Here is a 24,007-nt window from a genome sequence, read left to right as displayed (position 1 = left end):
GAGTCTGAGCCAGCTGCGGTCCCCTGGGGCTGGCGGCGGGCTCTCCTCCAGCATGCAGAGCAGTGCCCTCTGGTGCACAGGCACAGCAGTGGCCTGGTCCTCTGCTGAACCCAGAGATACTAATAGAGGAGAAAAATTAAAAGCTCACATCTGACATGCTACCTCATTCCCACGAACTGTTTGCCACGTTGTACAGTTCTGATGGGAGTGTTGCCTGAGCAGAACTGAAGATTCAGCTGTCTGGATCCAACCCAAGCAATAGATTTTTTTGTTTGTTTTCTCTTTATGTCATTTCCAGAGTTAAGCTTCTGGTTAACAACAGCTGATGCAGGCACAGTCCACTCTTGTTAATTAGGGCTAAATCCACAAAGGATTAACTTCCACCTGTGGTGCATCGCTGTCATGTGGACCTGCCAAGCAGTCTGTTAGGCAGCTAAGTGTACCCATTAGTTACATGGCAAATTTAACTAGACCAACAAATGCAAGACACTAAGCAGTAAGTCACTACAGTGAGCTAGAAGGAAGTGCCAAGAGTCACGTGCTAAAGCTGCTTTGCCCTAAATCCTGGAAGACATTGGCATCTGATTACAGACTGTAGAGATTACCTGACTGCCCAGGAGTCACAGTCATCCTCTCCAGAATGAGGCACCTTGCCAGCCCAGCGAAACAGAGCTGCATTTGAAAACCAGGCTTGAAATCTCTTCCTTCAGGCAAGAGCTGTAACTACAACTCCAGAGCATTATACTCATATACTCCTTCTCTGGTTCCACCAATTTTTAATTATTCCAAGGCGAGACCTCTAGCACACATCCACCTGAGCCCAGCAGCCGGACATCCATGGGATATTAAAGGCAAAGTTTGGACAGTGATGATCCACATCCCATGCAACCACAATCTGAGGGCTGCTTCTAGTCCTGGGTTACCAGGGCCTTTTACATATAAATATATATATTTTTTACCTTTTTCTCCTGCTGTAGATATGTCTTGAGCATGCTTACAAGGTGAGGAACTACAGGCTTGTTAAGCTGGAGAGAGAGGGCCCAGAATACAAGCAAAGAAATTAAATAGTTGGACATTGCTACCAGAGCAGTAAATACAAGATCTGTCAACTAAATTAAAAACAACCAAAAAAAGAGAGACCAAGGAAATTTATTTACTTTTTATCTATGAACAGTATGACATATAATTATAGACAAGTTTTGATACACAGGAAAACCCTTTTGTCAACCATATTTTTTTTTTTTTGCTAAATGAAACAGCACAATAATTTTTACACATTCATATTTTGTTTTTTCCTTTTTTTTTTTCTTTACAATACACAGCTTTCTTGGGTTGAAGCAAACTGCAGGACATATTGAGTACTGGTATATTACAGCTACTTACATCATTTAAGAACAGCAAATGGAGAAAAATAAGTTATTTAAATATTGATTTCATATACAGAAAGTGCAACTTTGTTAGTTGTTACATAACTTGCTTGACAGTTTTGATTCCCCAGAGGGTGTCAATTAAAGACAAAAGTATCTTGGACCAAAAGTATTATTTATTCTAAAAATAATACAGTACAACTGCACAGCTGTGACTTGGTGAATTGACCACTATTGCTGCTCTTAGAGATGATGACCTGTTTGAATAACGCAAAGTTTAATGCTTCTGATTGTGCTCCCAGTTGGCATTCAAAGCCAGGCTCATAAGAGAGCACAGGGAACTATGGGCATCATGGCCACCTGGGTAGTAACAGAGGGTTATCAATAGAGGGTTATGGTTATGACGGCATTTGGTAATATTTTGGGTTTGCTGCTTCTATCATTAAATAGCTGTTTGAGTTATGACTGTACAACGGATAGATACTTAACATCGTAAGCCTGAGCAGAGCAGATCAGGATTCCAGCAGCAGGTTTCCTTCGTGCTTTCCAAGAGTCAACAAGCAAACTTGCGCTCAGGGCACTACGCAGTTGTGAGGAAATGTAAGAGGTTATGGCTCTCACACTGCACCACCTCACCTGCTTGGGGAATGCCACAGGTCACTGAAACCAGAGCAGGGAAGCTCAAACACTGAGAAGCTTAAGGCATTTTAACATTAAAATATAAACTAAAATTGTAATTCAAGTAAGACCACAGAGCAGAGTCTTAAAAAGAAGAATAAAGCAACTGTTAAAACTTACAAATCTCAGACTGCTCACTCTAGTCATGATGGATGTGATTTGGTTTTCCTGGGCTACTTAGTAATTTAAAAATCATGGATTTACAAAGTGTGTTTGGCACACAGGTTCAGCTTATTCCTGTAATTCTCTTTCTGTTATTAGGAGAGAGGAAAGTAATAATATGGGAGAGCTTTTTCATGTGAGTTGCCTCTCCTGCAGCACAAGGAAATTTCCTTCCTGTTCTATTGCATATAGCCAGCTTCAACTTTTCCCTCACTCCAATGAAGCTGCTGTCTACTTACTTCTACTCAGTTCTGACCCCTGCCAGAAATCCCAGGAAGTCTCAATACTCTTTCCATCTCCTGCTTACTGATAATCACCATGTAAGTCTCAGAGAGGAACAACAGACAAATCATTATTATTATTAAAAGGACAATTTTAAATTTTTTTTTTCTTTTTTCAGATTTTTCACCAGCTGTGCAAAAGCCTATGCTATATGTTTTCTGATGCTGTCATATTAGAACACAGTGATGATCCACACACTGAGGAGAACACTACAGAAAAAAACCTGGAGGAGCTTTGCTCGAGAGCAATTTCAAGTTACATCAGGGAATTAGTTGCCTTCACATGATGGTAAGCAGGAGAGAGTGGTGAAATCTGACAAAAAAAGTAAACCTAATGCCTACCAGTTCTACCAGAAGCCAAATCAATTATCATCTGTAGTAAAATATATAGTTCATCAGACTTAAAACATGGCCATGTAAGAACCATATATAGGGAATCGTGGAGTAACCCTAATTTTTTTGTTTATCAACTTGAGAACATTTTATTAGGAAAAGTGTTGTTAGCTCAGTGTGAGGCTGGGATAACTGAGGCAGCAAATAGTGATGTGCCTTGTCCATTCTTTTAGAGTAAGTTAATGTCAGAACTGATATTAGAAACAGCCACACATCCTGGCCTGTGCCCAGGTTTCTATACTATCTCCCTTTGCCTGCCAGAGTAAGCTTGCTATGTCTTCCATGGAGCGTTTGTGCTACAAGAAGCTGAAGGACGCAGCATAGACAGACCCCAAAGAAAAAGCTAGTTATGTGCTATTCATGATAATCTGTATTTGGTATATAAATTTGTACCCACATAGAAAAATAAAATCTGTCATTAGCCACATACGTGAATGGAACATTTTACATGGATTTAGGCAGATAAATATCATTACATAATGGAAAAATGGTTCAGCCCATATGCCAAAACAATGCTTTCTTCCAGTGAGAGGGAACGTTAACACACAGTCATGAGGGCTGTCAACTGTTGTAAAATCACAGTGTAATTCGTACAACTATATATGATTTTTTTATCCATGCAATTGAATTACTGGATCTGATTATTTCTATAGGACACAATTCACTTTTTCAATGCATTTTATCTCCCACAAGTGAATTTTCGTTTGCAGAAACACACTGTTTGAAATCAATATGGTCAGGATACCAAGTCAAAGCTGCAGCATAATGATTGACAATTTAACACACTACACATAATATGATTAAAATGAAAAGCAGTTACATATATACAAGGCAGTATATCTTGGAACAGTTTAGTAACAGTAATGCAGACTGTAGTGAACAAGAAGTTAGCCTGACAATTGAAACCTAGCATAACCCTGCATTTGTAAAAGCATTTCTACAACACAGAAGGTGTTATGATGAGGCATTTTATAGCAGCTACTTCAGCTGGAAATCACCCTAAGTGCAGCTTAGGGGTGACAGGTTGAAACAAGACTTGGGAAACATGAGTACAGGTAAGTGAACACTAGGTAACTGCTTAAAAGCTTATTTTAAGGCAAATAAAAAGCTGTTAGCTAGAAAGCAGTTATAAAAATGACCTCAGCTCTGTACAAATAAAAAGAAGCTTTCTGACTCTCTGCGGGTTTGTTGCATTGGAGTGACAGAGATGGACCACAATGAAAACTAATTCCAGTCCATTAACTTTGGCCTAGCTAAAGGCTTTGTGGCGTATTGGGACCTATACCAAGCAACAGCAAAGATGACTGGGGAAGACTGTGGAGGTTTGTGTTTAGCTCTAGACTGCTAAAATAAACAAAAGGCATTTGCCAAACAGCTTCCACTGGAATTGGCACCTTGGCTTGTACCTGGATTCAGGACTGACTCCAGGTACCTGGAACCTAGATATACAGAAAACCCCGAACCTAAGGAGCTCTCCATAGAAACAGGGCCTATTGCTAGTATTACTTTCACAAACTTGAGGAAAATGTGCAAGGGTCCCTAAATTTTGTGAAGCTGTCTGATTCTCAGGCCGAGCCTGTGCACTTCATGAAATAAGAATATAGGGAGGGAAGTACCACGTCTATGTTACCTAGTGGTTGCTTCTCTTCTCCTTCAGTTGCCAAAGACAGCAAAAGAAACATTTCATATCCTTTGAAGAAGATATCTGCCTCTCCTTGGGAGCCACTTCCTTGATTCCTTTAGCTATGTGAAGTAATTAGAGCAATATTGGTGCAGGAAGAAGCAGTGGATTCTTGACCAGGCAATGCCAGGCTATGGAGGATGTTAAATTGCCTCTGGATCAAGAGGTTTGAAGAGTCTTGCTGCTGCCAGGAGCTTGCTTATGTGCCTTTCCTCTGTGATGCCAGCTTCTTGAAGGCAAGTTTGTGACAGAGAAGGCACTTTGCTCAGTGTGTTGAATCCTGCTTCCGTGAGCAGGCTGGAATACATGGGTAGACCAATGGAAATCAGCCAGTCAGATACAGAGGTGATAAGTCCTGGGGATACAGGTTTTCGGCAAATTTCAGTGAGCCCTCCACTTGGAATCTGGACAGTAAAGGAAAAAGAAAACAACCCTTAATGTTAAACAGAACTGGTTGTTTTATAGCAAGTCTTTTTTTTTCCCCCTCTTTTCTTTTCTTCTTCCAAACTGGCAGAATTTCATAGCAGATGTTTCAACTTCTCTCACATCACATTTGTCAGTATGAGAGTGGTGTGGGTTGAAAGGCTAAGATCACTTGGCACAGGAGCAACAGCAACAATCTTGGCAATGAAGACACAGTGGGCAGCATCCAACTGCTTGGACAACCATCATGTGCCATTCTAAGTTAGTTTGACATCAGTAAAAAATACCCAGCGACAAGACTTTCCAGGGTGATCCATTTAATTTCTCAGTAAGGCAAGAGAATACCAATTTTGTGTATTACCTCCTCAGACAGAACAAGTTCTCTTCTAAAAAGCCATGAAAGCTTTTGACAGTTTCCCCTCCAGCTTTTGCTAATGAGTGGACAATTGCATAGTTTAAGAAATCAAAAAGGAGTGTAAAACCTTTGAGATTTCAACACAGAAGAGTTTAATGCATGCCACGCTTAGTGAGCAAGTCTCTGTTACCACTACTTGCAGTCTGTTTAGACTTTCAATACTATTATTCAGGACTTTGCAGGTATCTCCCCTTACCAGCAGCCAGTCCTTTTAAAAAGTCTGTGTATAAATAAGAAGACTGGATTTATGGAAATACTCACTGCCATGCGATGCTGCTTCCTCAGCTGCTTTACCCGGATTTGGTCCATGTTTGTGGCAACATCCTTTACAGGCTGGTCTAAGTCTTCAGAGTACCTCTGTACCAAAGCCTCAGGAATGCCACAGCGACCATGCTGAATGTTCCCCACCAGACACAGAGAAGAAAGGAGAGATGAAAGAAGCGTATCAACACAGACCAATCATTGCAGACAAAAAGACAAGGGCAGGATGGAAGCAAGAAGCAGCTTTCCTTGAGATTCCATGATAACTGAAAAGGAATTCCTCAAGGAAGGACTGGACCTTAGGACTTCTTTCTTCCCCAAAAGATATCATAATCACTATGTGTGCAATTCAGATTTTCTTGGAAGCCTAAAATCTAATAATGACTTCCGCTTTCAGCTCTACTTTCCCACACTAGCAGAGAAAGAGGTATTTCCATGCCCAGTGCCACCAAGGTACTAGTGGCCTGAAAAAATGAAGGTTCAGTGTAACTCTGGGATTTCTCAGTCCCCCTACAACACAGCAGTTACTTCAGGAATAAGAACTGATAGTAAAGATTAACATGGTTATAGAATGTCTAATGTCCCAATGATTTATGGTTTATCTAAGCTGGTCACTCACAAAAACACAACAGATATGACAAATGAAATACTACCCCTGGGAATGTTAGCCAAATAAAACCACTGAAGCAATGTCCTCCACTTACCTTGTCAGAGTACGGTTCTTCAGTAAGATCAATGTCTTCAGACTGCAACTTATTTTCTATTACCATCTCCAGATCCATTCCCCTGCTACAAGAGACCTTCCTTGCCGAAGCAGGACCTAGCTTTATCACGTGCTGCTGAACACTAGCAGTCTCTGGGAGCTCCGACAGCCAGGGTGGCAGTGGGCTAGAAGGGGTACTGGGCTCCTGTTCGGAAGATGTCCTATGGACAGGTGCTCCGTGACAATCAACAGGAGTGCATGAGCTGGTCTTTTTTACTGGCAAACATGGTGCTTCTAGACTTGAGTGGTTCCCACTTGCGGTTGTGGGAGGATGATACAATCCATTAGAAAGGCGTTCTCGGCATTTTTTGGCAGGGACAGGTGGTGGCTGAGAAGGATTTTTTGGTTGCATTCTTGCCTCGTTTGTGCCTTTTTGCTCAGCTTCTAGACCTCCCTTGAGGACTGCAGCATAATCGGCCCGTGCAAGGTCATGAAAGCCTTTATTCTGTATTTCCAGAGGTGTCCTTGTTGCAAGATGTGTCACTAAGGCAGGCTGAGCTTCACAGTGTTTCAGGGGGAAGCGAGCGGGCTTTCCACCTGCAGTCTCCATTACAGAGCAGTCCAATTCCTTAGCTCTTCCCTTCTGAGAACTGGCAGCTCCTTTACCCTGCTTAGGCATCAAGTCATCTACCACACAGCCGCCTCCATGAAGCTGAGGCGGTGGGACAGCGCCGGTTGCCTTTTTTGCTATATCCAGTGAATCCTGAGGAAAAGAACCTACTTTCTTGCTAATGCCCCGTAGATTAGTATTGGATTCTCCCTGGAGATCATCCAGCGAGTGAGATCTTGGCCACGTATCTACATCCTGGGGGCCATCCAAAGTTTCATAGCTCCGACAGGCAGCAACCGGTAGACTTCTACGGTTCTTCTTCAGGCCCATAACAGCTGGAGGCTTGACAGAGCTCTTCAGAGCCCGATGCGCACAACTCAACCGGCTTTCGTTTCCCCCTTGCTGTAGAGTTTCTATCGACTTGGTCAGTGGGAGCGTAGGATAATTTGATAGCTGGTTTCTGCTGAAGTCCTTAAAGCTATGCTCGCTTGCCGATTTTGAGGGCAAAAGACAGTTCCTACGAGTTTTACCTGGAAGCAAATAAATCACAATCCACCATTAAAAAAATAATAAATCTGCAGAGTAAATAAAAGATCACTTCTAAATGCCTTTGAAACCAAAGGATTTACTATGTTTTTGTTAATTCTAAATATACAAGAGCTCAGTGCTATTTTAAGCACATGAATTTGTGAGCTTCAGCTTTATTAATGAAGAAGTAGTAAATGGGACCATACAAGGAAAATACACTTAAAATACTTAATATCCTTCCTACTCCTCAATTCGCAGATTTGAGGCTTGGCTGTTGTAAATCTTTTTCATTGTAGAAATATCTCACAGCAAGAACTGATACCCTATACCCATTATACAAACTGGTTTGAACTCACATGGTAGTAACTTGAAATACTTACCTTTTTTTTTTCTATTTTTCTAATTTGTTTAGGATATCAATAATTATATTCACCTTCCAATGAAGTTTGAAGTTTACTAGATTGCTCAGGAAAGCTTTTTTTTTTTTTTTTTAAGATCCTGTATATTCATTTTAATTACAAAGTGAGCAAATAGTGTTTTGTTTTAAATGAGCAGCATTTTGCAATGGCAAACCAGAGAGAAAAAAATGTTGCAAGACTGGTTTTGCACCAGTCTCTTTGTAAAAGTTACTTTTAGGGACAGCAGAGTTTTATGGCAAAAGGTCTTATATTATGAAATGGAGAAGTGTTTCAAAAGGGAGATTCAAGTGTGACTAATCTTATTCTCATGTCATAGCGTTTTATTGAAGTGGAAGGTCTTACAAGATGTGGTGTTTCATTATAACCACTTAAGATGAGATGACATGAATCACTATGAACCATAGGTTCTTTGTAAGCTTTATTTTATATTTTTATGATCTATGTGCCACTGATTTTAAGCAGTGAAGTCCATTAAATCTGCTTGACAGAAAAATTCTGATCAAAGGGTCTGAGCTCATTAGAGTATTCAATAGTATGAAATACAAGGTCATTTCTCAAATACTGCATAGATTTTGAAATTTTCCTTTTAACAAGAGCAGTAAATTTGTCTCAAAGCAGACCACCTCTCAGAATGACAGCACATCCTGAACAGTTATTATCTTCAGGATGACAGGGATACTTTCCCCTATGCACAGTATGCTTTCCAAAATCAGGATACATAAGATAAAGCTTGCAATTTCTTTTTCCAATGGAAAAACAAATAAACAAACACAAACCAATAGATTTGGCTAAATGGTATCAAGAGTCTGTAATAATGGGCAATCAATAGCTGCTGATTAAAGGACTAGTTAGAGATCTGACAAGTTTTGTTAACTTCATTGGAACTACATTAATCCAGTGTACTTTTAAGCAATAGATGTTTTCTTCTCACACAGCTTGCCTTCAAAGCTTTATCCTGAAAAAAGGTCAGTGCTTGGCTTTTGAACAATATATACTGCTGTCTGTGAATATGAATGAAAGAACCTGTTTAACCTAAAAGAGAAATAGCTTGCTTTTGCTCTTTCTTTTGCCTCTTCTTCTGTTGAAGGTGTTTACAAAGAAAGTATCCAGAAAACTAGCAAAGAAAATGGAGGACACATTTAAAGAGAATTAAGGAAAGCATTCACCTCAAGAAGGGTTGGTTGCGTTTACTGGTATACCAGCAAAGTTAACTAAAATCAAGGTATTCCTACAAGGCTGAATGGATGCATACAGGAACTCCTTTCTCTGAAGCTGTACGGTTCACAGTTCAACTCAACCTAAATATTACCATTGCCCCAAAATACTAATAGACATATCACATATTAAGTTGTCTTGCTTAGAGAAGCAGCAGAAAAACTTCTCTGCCTGCAACCTTCCATGGAGCTAGGCCGCCGCCTTCTGAAGATAGCTTACAACCACATTAAAAAGGCATGTAAGAAATGTTACATTAATTTTTTAGTGCCTGCAGGCACCAATGTTAATATGTAATGAGTATGGAAAGGAGTGTTCTCTTTTCATAATTCATATTTGCTAGTACATGGCTGATCTGTGCAGTAATCACCATATTGTCTGGGGCTCACTGTCACAGTTCACATAACAAAATCCATGTACCTTCTATCTGAAATATTGATCAGGGGTTATACTGGTTTTCAGAAAGCACACTCAGGAATCTCAACACTGAAAGAAAAGTTGTGAGAAATGCTACTACCGTGCAATATAAGCTCTTACTGAGGCCATAAGGGTATCTAGTAAACAACATTTCATTTCTTTAGAAATACGATATGACTGTGTAAGGTCAGTAGCCTAGGAATGGGGGGAAAAAAAGAAAAAGAAAATAAAAGAAAAGAAGAAATTTGGAATAGGAAATGGCAGAGGAAAAAACCCAAGAGAAATAAGAATAGAAAAAAATTGCGGAAAGTAAAATAAAAACTTCAGTTCATTCCAGCCCTGTTTTGTATAAAAATACAAATGTGGAGATAATGGAAGTTCAAAACATTTTATCTATAAAATAAATAACCAAACATGCAATCTTCAAGCTCTGTCTCAAAAAGGTTTAAAGAAAGTGCTGGGTTCAATGCTGAGGTTTTGCACAAAGGACAGGTGTTCAGAATGTAATTTCTGTTACATAGATTTAAGTCAAGAGCAATATCAGAAGCACAGCTGTGATTTCTATTTTTTTAGCTATTCCTTCTTTCTTCCTGACTACCAAGTGTAACTTCATTGTGCTCTGAGACATTAAGAAAGTAAGGTAATATTTCCTGAAAAAAAGACTTTTAAACATGTTTTTAGGTTATTTTCATAAAGTGGAGAGTTATATAAACAATGTCCGTAGATGTAACATTCCCTCCCTATCTCACAAAAAAAAAAATTAAAAACCTACGGGGGTTAAAGTGTATAGCTAGTAAGATTTAAAACATTTTTAATGTTAGTATTTTTGATAATAATTCATTCTAATGATTCCCTGGTAAAGTTAAGCAGTCTAATGCCTTTCATAGTGCTTTCAACCACAGTCGCATCTTTTAAGTGTGTGCAGAAGGACAAAGGCGTCTGGATGAAAACTAACTTAAAAGTGGTTCCTAGACAAAGCGAATGGAAAATTTATATTGTTTCCAGGTCCAACTGAAGCTACACCTTCAACTCCTTTGTTTAATTTTGTGGTGCAGGTTTTTTTTGTTTTTTGTTTTTTGTTTTTTTTAGATAGAGCACTGTCCACCTTTCATGATACTTCTTGTTATTAGAATACAGAGATGAAACTTTTCAATTACCTGTCATCATCTGCCTCAGAAGAAAGGAGATTATCTTGGGGGATATTTCCAGAGGTACAGCAAGAAATGTTGAGTGTTTCTCTTAGTACTTTTTTCTGTATGGAAGCCCATCCTCAGAAATTTAAGTACTCAAAGCCAGACACAGAATGCATTCAGTGGCCTGTCCAGATCCCAGATTTTAACAGCTTCACTTTGGATTGCTTTCCGTGGCTATATTTTGCATGCATTTCAAAGAGCTCCGTTGCCACAACAAAGATGATAGCGAGGTAGGCAATCCTTCTCTCATTGCTTTTTTTACTGATTACAAACTAGTAGAAATGCACATTACATTAGGCAACGTGGCCACCTGTTCTGTTGCTTCCTTTTCTGACTAATTAGCACTTAATGCTTAAGTGCCTAGGACTCCCAATTGGCACTACAGAAATCTGGGCGTCAGCTTCTGAACAAACTGGAGGACAGCCTTATCCCACCGGATCTAGCCGTGGTTTGTCTGCTGCTTCTGCTCTGCACACGGCATGTGCAATTTTGATCTCTTCACATCCCCTCTCTACTTAAAAAGGCTGTATACAGCACAACGAGAAAAGGTTCAAAGAAGCCAGACATGACCAGGGACACGGATGACCTCTAAGGAATGATTAACAAGCCTTGTCACCCTAGGAAAGAGATGACTTGGGAAAGAGTATGACAGAGGTCTCTACACAGACACTGTTAGGTATGAAGGTTCTAAGGAAGACCAGGGATGTTCATAAAGACAAACAGTTTCAGGAAAATGAATGAATGCCAGGAAACAGTACCCGATTTTTGAAGTTCTTAAGTGATTCATTTCCCAAGAGAACCCTGGGAAGCAAAGATGCTTTCTCTGTCCCTATACTATTCTCTAGCTATCTGCTTTTGGCCTATCCTGTGAGAACCAGATTTCCAACACTGTTTCCAAATGCATCTCAGACAGATGATGCTTGCATGTAAAACAAGCCAAATAACTGCGGTGTTGTCACAAGTCTAAAGGAGAGTTTGCTCCCTCTGCCTTGTTTCAAACCAAGCGCCAGACTATATGGATGAATGGTCTGACCATGGATGGTTGCTTTCTGCTCTTTTGTTCCACCTGTCTAACAGTGAATAGGCCACAAATTGTATATTCCTTGCTCTGTATAAAGTGAAATAAAATCACAATGCTGCTGTAACTGCACTGTGGATAACTATGAGAATAGCCATATATTTCTGCAGTGGGACCCAGAGAAGTACCTTTAAAAAAATATGTCTACATCACTGCCATAGTACCTAGCAAACAATTTTCTAGCCAAAATGTAAAGGCAGCACTGAAATCTAGAAGTGATGGCAAAAGGTCCAATATCAGCCCAAACCAAGATACTATACTAGTCATCAAAATATTATGTATAACCATTCTCCAGGAAATCTGGAGACTGATTTCTTCTCAGAATGCATTTCCCCTTTATGAAATGTATTTTATTATTGCTGATCAGCACATTATCTTGTTTTTAACAGATGAGAATCCAATGTGTTTTGAAACAATATGCATATAGACAACTATGGTCCATGAACTTCGCAAAGAAGGTAGAGCATGTTTCAGATTAACTAGCCTTAACAGAATCTCTGAATGAATACCATACCAAATGTTCTTTTCATAATGGTTTTCAAAAAAAGCATTAAACGCATTTGTGAGCAAAAATGATGCAGAAATGCAGCAAGCCATACATGAAAAGCAATATAAAAACCATCAGTGGTTTTTCACATTCTGCCAAACCTAGATAGATGTATTAGTTTAAAAGTAATAGTAAATATCTAAGTAGGCAGGTGATGACAATTGCTTTCTAAAGATTTTATTATATTGTTAAAATAAGAAAAAATGCACAGGCAGCAATTTAACTTCAGTGCTACAGGTATCATTATGATGGCTCTTAGAGATAAAAAAGAAATAAAATTGTCACATATGCTATATATTTAGTTACGATTATATTTCAGCATGCCTACTGTATGGGGATTCATATTCATGAAAAAAATTCTCTCTCCTTTCAGGAATCTAGTATATTGCCAATTTCAAGCATTCAGCTTCAAAGTAAATTGCAATTTGCTTCAGTAAATGATTATTTCTGAGTGGCAGACTGACAGAAAATCCATATACTAAGAGAAAGATCTTCAGCTTGTATTTTAAATTGGAAAAATAGTCAGTACAAGGGGCTTTCAGTATTTCTATTTATTCTATTCTTGGTTTCCTGTTTATGCTGGATGTTAGCGATGAAACCAGGCAGTCTGGGGCCAAGCCATGGCTCAAATGCTTGGAGTGATAATCTAAAACTCAAACCAATTTCATCTATTTTAATAATTCATCCCAATGACAAGTTTACACCATTCCTCAAGTAAAGCATGCTCAGTCAGCACAACAACCTGATTTCTTCAGAACAGAGCAACCTCTCTTATCATCTGTCTTGGTAATTTATCAGTGTATTGCCTTTCTCTGACGCAAGATAAGGTAATAGAAATCGATACCATAAGCATTTTTTTTCAATAGTTTATTGCCTTGCCAACTTCTCAATTAATTTAACTTGCTACCATTCATACTCTAAAAAGTCCTAAATCTCTGCAGTTGGTTTCTGATCAGAGGAGAATGCAAGCTGCCTGGAGAGGTGGCAGATACAGATGCCCCATCCCTGGAGTTGAAGATGTCCCTGCTCATTGCAGGGGGGTTGGACTAGGTGACCTTTGCAGGTCCCTTCCAACCCAAACTATTCTATGATTCTATGCACCCTAAGCAAATACAAAAACATGTCCTAAAACGGAGAACACATCTCTTCTAAACAAGTTTTGTAAGGGTTTAGATGAAATTCTCCTTATCTCGGTGAAGTTCAGTGACTTCTCATTTGCCAGCAGACCCTTAGACAAAGTCTGTCAGAGTGTAAGAAGTGCAAGCCTCATGAGGCACAGTTGCCTGAGAATATGATAGGGAGTGAAGGCAGGGAATGGCAGTGAGAGTGCCTGTTGCCTTAGGGTCACAAAAGATGATTTGTGAAATGTGATCTATTTCCTACCGAAGCAAATAAATAAACTAGAAGAAGTAGCAATGAAAACCAGCGTCTCAAGCTAAGAGAGAAAGAGGCAGTCAGACGAAAGTCAAGTCTGAAGTAGCTTGCGCTAGCTAGGAACAGGAGCAGAAAGTATATGCAGTTGTCCACTGAAAAAAAGGCTGCAGGGATTAGAAGGTTCATTGCTGTCACTATTACCATTCTCCAGGTTTTCACTGCTTTCATAGCAGCCAGAATCCCGAGGAGAGCATCCGGTTAGGCCTTGGCCTTCGATGAGAAGTTTCTCCTGAGATCCTGACTGGTCGCTGTTACCTAGAGGATGCGAGAACACAATGAAAAGTAGGTAAACAGAAAATCTGGCTGAACTTCTCAACCTCCCATTTCCAATACCATTACGTTCCCTGTTGTATTAACTGTATCAGATCAGTGTTTCAGAAAAGAGTGAGCATTAGGAACAGCCATCACAAACACTGGAAATGTTCATCCCGCCTGGCAAAGGATTAAGCAACAGGCTCAGCATGGGTGTGAGGGAGCAGTCTGGTACACAATGAAAGCAGAACAGGCCACGTGTGTCTCAGCTGCCTTGGGGCCAAGCCCTGCAACTTAAAACTATGGAAATGTATTTAAAATGATGGTGTCAAAATTATTTCTAAGACTTAAAAACAACCCAACACCCAAAACAAAAGCAAAAACCACTGAAAAGAACCAAACCAAGTGAAAAATAACAAAATGCTAACCCTGACCTACTTTCCAGAAGGGAGCAAGAGGAAGAAACAGGAGCGGGTTTGGCAAAGTTACATACTGTCCCCTAATGAAGTGTGAAGGGACAAAGGAGAGACAAGTGGTAAAAATTCCTTCCCTTCCTTGGTTTGTACAAACAGCCACTCAAGTGTGGTCCATTCAGGCTGCACAGGCTGGATTCCAGGAATTTACCCAGAATGTTTGGTCAGAAATCATATTTTGTAAAGAAACTAAATCTAGATATAGTAAACCAACTTCATGATGCAAGGATAAAGTTTATGCTGTGTTTTTTTTCCCCTGCAATAAAACGTCAACAATGGCTATTCTGATTCCTATCCCCAGCACATGAAAGCTAATTATGGTGTGGGACCTAAGTGCTGTTGCCCCTCCCAGGTTCCAGCTGTCTGGTCATCACTTCACTTTCTCCTCATCACCCTGACTTGGAGCTGGAATTCATATTTTCAAACAACCACATCATATAGTTCTTCAAGTTTTCAAACCAAAATTGAAGATTCCTAAGAAAAATTACTTCAGGGAAGTGAGCATTCTAAATAGGTCTGCAAATAATGAAGCGAAGGTCATATGAGGTGATGAAAAGCTACTCTGATATAGGTGAAAAGCACCTGATTCTGCAACTGCAGTTTTAGTGGGGGGTAGAGGAGGGCGGAAAAAGTGTGGATGCCTCTTTGGGAAACGAACAAGAAAGCTACATGTCAGTGAAAGCTTAGGCCACGCAGCGCTGTCCAGAGATACTAACCACACATTGCTCTATAACAGAATTATGCACTGCCAAGTTACCATCAGCTGTTTAAATTGCTGCTATGGTAACTTCAGTTAAAACATAGGATTTTGCACAGAAGCAGCTGAGAAAGCCCTCACACAATCCAATCCACTGATTATGCTCAGTGGGATACTCAACTTCTGCTGACACTTCGGGATGAAGGGAAAGTTCAGTACTGTCTTAACTTGCTGCAACTATGTACTGAGCGCATTTAAATTTCTGTCTCAAGCTACACTTGCCTTTCAGATGATTCTACTCTACCGTGACTACAACGTGGATGGTATAGCCCTGCTTCCTCCTGTGCAGCAAAGATGCCATCAAATTTGACTCCCATAGCTTACTCCCCCTCATCTTTGCAACTGCTTGCCTGAGACCGTCTGTACAACAGGCAGAATTGCTCTGCTGCACCTTAGATAGCTGGGTAACCATCTTTCACTCTTTGCACTGTACTGATCTGTTTTCTCCCTTTTAAAATTGCTGTGCTGTCCTGAGTACAACCTGAAGCTGCCTGTACAATCCTGCAATTCACAGTCCAAGAATCATATACACCTGCAGATAATATAAGAGAAAGTTTAATTCACATTTCCCTTCCTCACAGCCCTCCAGGTCTTGATCTTTTTCTTACTCTTGATAATCTCACTCTCTTCGAATTTATAAGTTTCTTCTTTCCTATTCTCCATGCCTCAGCTTCTTAATTTGAATAGGTTATATCTCAGGATTTCTTCCTAAACATCAGTATTCTACAGGGTATGCATTGTACACTTGATGTCACATAAGCTGGGTAACAGGGCTTACATGAACAAAGAATTCTGGCTGAACAAATGCAAGTCTTCAGTCACTCCTCAAAAATCTACATGCTGTTATACAGGATTACCCTGGAATAACTAGATTAGGGGGAAAAAAAAAGGTCAAAATTCTGGAACCAGTCTTCTGCTTTAGGGAGGTCACAAGGTTCTTGGCAGAGGTCTAGTAAAACTGAAAACCTCAAAATCCCACGTACTATCATACTCCTGTAGAAGTTCCACTGCTGTGAGGAGAACAGCTCTGTGCTCAGGATCTCGGATGTTCAGTTCATCCAAATCTTCTTCTTCTAAAAGCTTAAAGGTATCCAGATCTTCATAACCATTGAACAGAAAAGTGGGCATATGCTCCTGCATAAAAAGAAAAAAAGAGCTTTAAGACAACATACTTATTCAACTTATTTTTTCAATAAAGATACTAGAAGAGATTTTTACAACCAACAAAAAAGCAGTAGTTTAGCAAATGCAAAACACTGTATAACAGCAAAATTATAGGACTGTAGCTTGCATAAACATTGCTCAGAGTTCAGGGAGGCAGCTGTGCCAGAACTAGAATGCTGCACATATTTTTGTATTTGGAATGCACTATAATCAATGGCCTGGGTAGCACTCTGCCCAGACACACAATATGGCACAGCTTTGTATGAAGGGAGAAGTACCAAGGGTGAATGACAGCAACACCAGTTTATCCCTAGCTTTTCTGAACAGGAACATGGAAAATAACTTCCTCTTTAAAGACGTGTGTTAGTCAGTAGGCACACTATGCAACGATTTACAGTCTCCAAGTGCATAAACACGCAGCCTGCAGCACTTCATCAAGCCTGACATGCAGTTCTGTGTGGCCAAAGCTATTTTCACTCTGCAGTTAAGACCTGATTCTGCTAAGTGGGGTCACAATCCTTAGGATTATGAACCTGGTGTGCAGCTTTCGAAACTAACAACTCCAAAAGTGTGCCCCCTTCCCACAAGCAAAACTGAAGGGTAAGGTAAACAGAAAGAGAGAATTTGGACCTTTAAGTTGATGCGATCCAAGAGATCCTCAACCGACTTGGGTTGGGGTGGTCTGCTTTTCCGGCGTCTTCTGGTGGGCCTCTTTGGCTTCTCTTCCTCTTCATTTAACACATCCACATAGATAAATTTGAAAGTGCCAACTTTGTTGTTTAACAAGCCCATCCAAGTGCCCATGGGGGGCTTGCTGATGATATCAATGATGTCGCCTTTCTGCAGACCCAAGAAGCAAGAAAGCCATTCAGGCATGCTTTCTGATTGATATCCAAGCAAGTACACCCACTTTCTCTTAGATTTTCATGTACACAGAATGGACAAAACTCTTAAGTTTTCACAAATATTTCTGATTATACTTCCTTTACAAATGGAAGAAAAAGGAATTAAGTGACATACCTAAGACCACAGAACAAATCAACAATAGAACCTGGAACAGACCCCAGCTGTCCAGATTCACAAACCTGCTTACATCCTGGTAGCACATCACTGCTGTTTAGTACAATGTCTCTAAGCTGTGCAACTATCTGAAATTAGTACAAATAAGAACATGCTCAGTGTATATGGGCACAATCTCACATCAGATCTCCTGGAGAAATGAGGCATATGCAGAAGGAATCATGTAACACTGTTGCTTTTCCTAATGTGCTCCTGCCCATAACAAAGAAATGGATGCACAATTGGTTTTGTATCCTTAAAGAGATTACCTTACATACATTTGCTATAATAGGAATTAGCTGCCCTTGAAATTTTAAGTAATGACTGTAAGGAGTCAGGTAGTTTGAACTGAATACAGGACAACTTTAAAAAAAAAAAGCTGATATCCAGAAAAATTAAAGCGGGCCGGGGGGGATGACAACTCACAGCCAGCAAAGTAATTCAATATTAGCTCAAAATAAATTATATTAACTGAAATATCATCAAGAGACACTACATGTAGGTGCATCCACATTTCCTTTGAGGATTTTGAAAATTCCTTGTGGCAGACAAAGTATTTTTCCGACCTTTTTAAAAAAATACTTGCAACATGAAAATAAATCTGTGGTGCATTTTTATTTTTCCAGAAACTAAAGATGCAACTGTCTTTCCCTGGACAAAGAAGAATACTAATACTTAACTTATGTTCTACAACATTTGCTATAATTCAAGCAAATCTTAAATGTATCAGACTAAGACAGGTTAAAGGGCTTCAAAAAACACATAAAACCTCATTAAAAGACTAAGAATCATATAGTTCTCTCAAAGAGCTCTTAATGAAGAATTTTGCCAAAACAAAAGTTTGACCCCTTAAAAACAGATATAGCTGGCACCTTGAGCTTCAGAGAGTCTGTATCATAAGGACTTGGAGTAAAATCAGTGTGAACCCTGGCTCTTCCACAAAAAGGTCCTCTGTAAGGAGGCTCTTCATCATCACCATCTTCTGATTTCACGCTCTCCCTGTTGCTGGTTGAGGAATCTGTTGTACTCACTGTCTGACCACCTGTGTGAAAGATGTAATATCAGTCCACAAAAAATAATCCCTTCGTGAAGAAGGTTCAGAAACAAATAGAGGCACAACAGAAAATGGGCCTTCTTTCTACAAAACATAGTAATCAAAGTGTAAAGGCCTTAAATTCTGCTATTTCTTATATATATATTTATATTCATATACATATATGATGGAAGAATTAGTTTATCTACTTTGCACTCCTGTTTTCACAGTTTCAGCTCTTCTATATTAAACTGAGAAACTGTTTAACTGTTGTCTCATCTATGGTAGATCACAGGAGAAGTCATCTTTCTGGGGAGTTTTGCCTACAAAAAAACCATAGTGGTGTGAGGTAAAAAAGCTCCCCTCAAGTCCAGAATTTGTTCTATGGCAAGACTTTGTATTGATATCACAAAAAAAGAAAAAAAAAGCAAATGATTTTACAAACAGATTTTCAGTTATTTAAAAATGAAGCTTTCTCTTCAGTTTTTTCTCCAATATGTTCTTGATTTTTATTGATCAGTAATTCACAGTGAGGCAAGTTGACACCATCTCTGTCTCACTTAAGTTCTATTTTGTGTAGACACAGTCTTAACCGGATAGGTTTTAAACAATACTCCTCTAACTAGTAATAAGAGAACCTCAAGATTTCTCTGGAGTGGGGGGTGGGAAGCCCATCAAGAGTGCCCAACAGAAATCTAGCATGAAGATAAGACTGTTTACTACGGACCAAGGATTGTAATTCTCACTCTAATGATTTATATTACAATACCAGGATGCGGCAGACTCAGCCAGAAAGCAGAATTTCACTTTTTCAGGGCTTGGTATAAACACAAAGCAAAAAAGATCCTTTGTGCACCAAAGAGCTTATAGTTCTTTGTAAACTCTTAATGATTAACCCATCAGCTTTTCTGCTTTTTAACCACTGCTTCTGTTTTGCCTTTCTCTGATTCTGCTTACTGTGGAGATCTCTGCTCCCTGAAGCCACAGAAATGGAGAAACACAGTTGCAACCCAACTTACTCATTGAGCTCTGACCGCTTAAGGAGCTCCTCAGGCTCTCTACTGAGCCACCAGCTTTCAGCTTGGGTTTGTCCAAGGAGTCGGTGTCTGGCGGAGGTGACTGTGGAGAACCCGGCATAACCCCAGGACTGGACTCCTAAAAGGGAATGAACCATTTCAGTTTGGTAAAAGTACACAGGCACTGACAGGAGTTGCTCCTTCATCTCCAAGGAAAGAGATTCTCTTTTCCTGCTCTTTATCAGACAGGATGAAACCTTCTATGTCTATCTACTTATTTAGTGGTACTCAGCTGTGGCAGAAAGCTCACTTTATTAGGCGTGGTGGGGACAGGAGCAAACTGTCCAGTCTGAAAAAGGTAGCATTGTAAGTAGAAAGGAACATTACACAAAACTCCCAATTCAAAGGTTCTAGTGACAAGTGATATTTTTGCCAGCAGTACTTGCAAAACAGCTAATACCAAATTCAGCTTTCTGAATCAGGATTTTGTTCAAAAATGAATACAAACAAATCAGACAATGCAACTGAAATGCACAGCAATGTACTTTTTTCCCCCCCCAGTGAATTGTTGACATCTTTGCTCATTTACCTTGAAGAAAAAAACACAATAAACTGAAAATGCAGCCTGTGCATAGTATAAATACTCATGAATGCATAAATATAAAAAGATTTTACTACATGTGCAATAGGCGAGACAAATTCTCTTTTCATTCAGACAAGCATTTCAGGAAATCAAAAAGTGTCTCTCCTAAATTGAAATTCTGTCAGCCTCTGTGAAGCAAAGCGGTAGATACTTGTGGGCAGAATAGCTTTTGCTTGGTTTTTTTTTGGATACAGGAAGAGATGCTGACATATGGTCTGAGTCACGATGCCAGAAAGGTCCAAATATTCTAAAACGACTGCACCAAAAGGTTTGAAAGCAAAATAATTGTAGCTTGCATACAAGAAGAGATTTTGTGGAGAGGTATTGTCATAAAACTTTTAGATGAAAGCTATGATTTTCATGCATCAGAATCATCAGAAAAAAGTCATCCCAGCATATGACTTCAGAGGTCAACTCAATCTTGGAGAGAGCTAGAGAGCAGAAGTACTGCTAACTCACTGTAAACCCATTTCTCAAAGTATCCCTTTCTTAGGCAGACTTTGCAGGGGGGCACTGTAAGGCCAGTCAGACACCAGAGCATCTTCTTATCAATATCAAATCATGTAAGACTTAAAAATGTTTTAATTGTAAACTTAAATTAAATACCCGTAACTGCAGCTCTGCCCCGGGTATGAATAAGCATTGCTAATAGTCCTACAGGAAATGGATTCTAATGTTGCAAAGAGTGCACAAAACCAGTCATGTTTCTGCCTCTCTATCCCGTCTCCAGACCCTGCAGTTTGGCGTTGTTATTTCGAATGTTACGAACTGCTCCTTTTACAGGCACTAGCACTTCGCATTAATGCCAAAAGGCAGATGTGGTGGGGCACGGCTGCCCTGCCATGTCCGGGTCTCCATCCTCCGCTGCCGGCAGCTCCGGCCACCGAGCGGCCGGTGAGAGGCCACCTGGGGGCGATGTTGGCCAGAGCCAGCTCTGCATTCTAAGCTCTGCTTTACAGAGCTCAAGGGGCAAGACTGGTTTTAAACAAAGGCCGAAGAATTTTTGACGCTCCACCAAAGAAAGGAAAAAGTATAGTGGAAGGGAAAAAGGCAACAATTGTTCCTAGACCACCGAAATTCAAAGCCTGATTTACAACTAATGTACTTCAGGTTTGCCTTTAAGAATAAGTCATAAAAATCTGTAATGAAAGAATAATAGGAAAATCTTCTGTGGGATGCCACTTTCTGACTACATTGTGCATCTGTTTTAATGGGCTGCTGCAGGGGGCAAGCTATGATGGAGAAAAAATCTGTTATAGCAGAGAGGAACTGTGTATGTGAAGTTATGCTGGGAACTTAAACTAAGGTGTAAATCGCAGATTAAATATATTACTGTGACCCCATGTCACAGATCGGTTCCCTTAATAAATACTGATGATAGATAAAGAAATGAAAATACAGAGAGAGATGTGTAATACCATCAGTCACAGGCTTCTGCTGATGAGCTACTTGAATGAAAATCTTAAAATGCATTTTCATGGTTTGGCATCTATAGGATGCTATTTCACAGTGAGAGATTCTATAAGAACATAAGAATAAGCCACACTACATAGTCTTGTTAGAAATTTCTTCAGAGATGCCTTAAAACATGGGAATAAATAATGATTATCACTTCTACACTATTAAGTGGATTCCATTACAGACCTTACATACCTGCTCAGACAGAGAGCTGCTATATTTTTTAGACATCCTTTTCTTCATTGTTTCTTTCACAGACTTCACCTTTTTGCCCAGAGATATACGGGAGGCAGAGGGTGATTTGATCACTTCCTTATAAACAAAGTCTCCTTCTTTGCCCTGCAAAGTAAAACAGGGTTTAAGCCTGTAAAGTGTAAGCCATTTTCCCTCCTCAGTCAGCAGTCATTGCAGAGGTATCCAGCAGCATGGCGTCCTGTTTACTGCTCTAAATTCACTGTTGAGACCTTGTGCAAATCAGTGCCGTGGTCCACTGTAGTTTACTGCTAAGGCCTGGTTTGTACCCCTTCCTTGTGTTGGGTCTGTTAGAATGCCTTTATCCCTTTGAGTTTCAGGTAAGTATTTTGACCAAATAGAAAACTCAGGCTAAGATCTCCTGACATACAACAGTGTTGTGGCTCATGTTGGTCAATATTACATACAATTTGAAAAGAGTAAAGATTCCTCTGAGATCACAGAATCACAGAATGTTAGGGATTGGAAGGGACCTCAAAAGATCATCTAGTCCAATCCCCCCACCGGAGCAGTAACATCTAGACGAGGTTACAGAGCCAGTCCTAGCCAAATATATATCTGCCTGTATATGGATACCTACATTTGGCTATCCAAATTTAATTTTTATTTTCAAACAGGCATTCAGTTAACCTCTTTTGATGACCACCTCTGTGGTTTTACTGCGGATTGTTTATAAAAAAAAAATACACAAAAAGCTACCAAACCCATCAACCACTTGCACAGCTATTCTTAAACACACAAAAGGGTACTGCTAAACCAAATTAGCTGGTCCATATATAGTGAATGAGAAAGGCCAGCTGCTTTGAATGCTTTTAACCTTTCCTAAACCAGCTGAAGATACCTAGCACTTACTTATGCCACAAGCACACACAAAGAATTAACATGGATCAGTTGACATTTTGCCAGCCTTACTTGTATGATTCAGTCCTTATTCAGATTGTCTGGGCAGCATGTTCAACACAGTCTTTTGTTCTACAGTGTGTCAGGAACCGCAGCAAGGCAGCTCTACAACTCCACTGGTAATGGTGCATCAAAAATCACAATGCAAAAAGAACCAAAATCTGTTTGACCAAATAGATTGACTACTGAATTTGGTGTCTGACTTGGTTCAATAATCCTTCTGAGGACAATTAAGGTATGTGAGATAACAAACCCTAAAATAAGCATGCACTATATTCTACATAAAAGACTTAACCTTTTTCCTAAATTGACGTTTGTTTGCTATAATACACTTCTGTTCTCTCAAAAGTTTCTCCAAAATTCAGCTGATACTTCATTCCTAACAATTCTATATTTCTTCCTTCAAAAGCTGTTTGTGATTAAAACTTCTTTGGTAACTTTTGGTCTTTCAGAAAAAATTAAGGACAGCTCTTTGCCTTCCACTTAAGGGACTTAAATGTTTTCAAGAAAAAACCCTTGATCTGCATCCATTGTTCTGGTGCACTGCATCTCTCTCATTACTGATCCTAGTAGGGAAAAAAATAATCTAGATTTCACACTTCCCTATATCAAAACCAATCTGAACAAAATACGTTAAAGTATTGATGCTTAAAGATAAACACTGTAAGTTTGGAAGTTAACTTTTTTACTGAGTTGAAAAATGGTGAATAAAATAACCACCCATAGTTTTTGGCCAGTTTAGGGGCAATTTATGATGTTAACAAAAAATAATCAGAAAACCAAAAACAACCCCAAAAAATCCAGCTAACATAAAAAAGAATATAATTCTGGCATATAAGATACTTCACAATTCAGACTTGTTTCAGGTGAACAGAACCCATGTTGAAACACAAAAGAAAAAAATATATGGGCAAAAGGAAAAAAAAAAGAGTTTGCAATTTCATTTGATATAATATTCTGCCTCATTTCTGTTCTGTTATTTTTGGCCGCAAGGCTGATCAGCAGTAACACTGGGATCAACATGAGTAACATAAAATGGAACTAATTCTCAGGGGAGGGTTTTTTTCCCTTTGACTCAAAGAGCTCTGAGATCGATTGTGCAGCACCCAGCACAATGAAACCCTAGTCTACTCCAGAGCTCTTAGATACAATGAGAAAACAAATAATAAATCTCTTACGTAATGACTTCCACCCAAAT

General features: G+C 39.5%; 1 protein-coding gene across 13 annotated transcripts in view; it reads right to left on the bottom strand.

Annotated features, from left to right (window-relative positions):
• Positions 1-1,130: 1,130 nt before the first annotated feature.
• SASH1 (SAM and SH3 domain containing 1) overlaps positions 1,131-24,007 on the bottom strand; it is a 540,217-nt gene continuing 517,340 nt past the window's right edge. For all 13 annotated transcript variants that reach the window (XM_071806401.1, XM_065833555.2, XM_071806402.1 and 10 more), the window contains 9 exons: positions 21,853-21,996; positions 19,560-19,695; positions 18,380-18,549; positions 17,079-17,288; positions 16,268-16,418; positions 13,944-14,057; positions 6,366-7,504; positions 5,662-5,793; positions 1,131-4,966 (listed from right to left, as the gene is read on the bottom strand). In XM_071806401.1, the coding sequence (XP_071662502.1) occupies positions 4,706-4,966; positions 5,662-5,793; positions 6,366-7,504; positions 13,944-14,057; positions 16,268-16,418; positions 17,079-17,288; positions 18,380-18,549; positions 19,560-19,695; positions 21,853-21,996 (2,457 nt within the window). In that variant the 3' untranslated portion in view covers positions 1,131-4,705. The remainder of the gene's footprint in view (positions 4,967-5,661; positions 5,794-6,365; positions 7,505-13,943; positions 14,058-16,267; positions 16,419-17,078; positions 17,289-18,379; positions 18,550-19,559; positions 19,696-21,852; positions 21,997-24,007) is intronic.

The sequence above is a fragment of the Patagioenas fasciata genome, chromosome 3 (genome assembly GCF_037038585.1).
Source record: "Patagioenas fasciata isolate bPatFas1 chromosome 3, bPatFas1.hap1, whole genome shotgun sequence".
In the NCBI taxonomy this organism is placed as follows: Eukaryota; Metazoa; Chordata; class Aves; order Columbiformes; family Columbidae; genus Patagioenas; species Patagioenas fasciata.
This window is presented reverse-complemented; position numbering and strand designations above follow the sequence as displayed.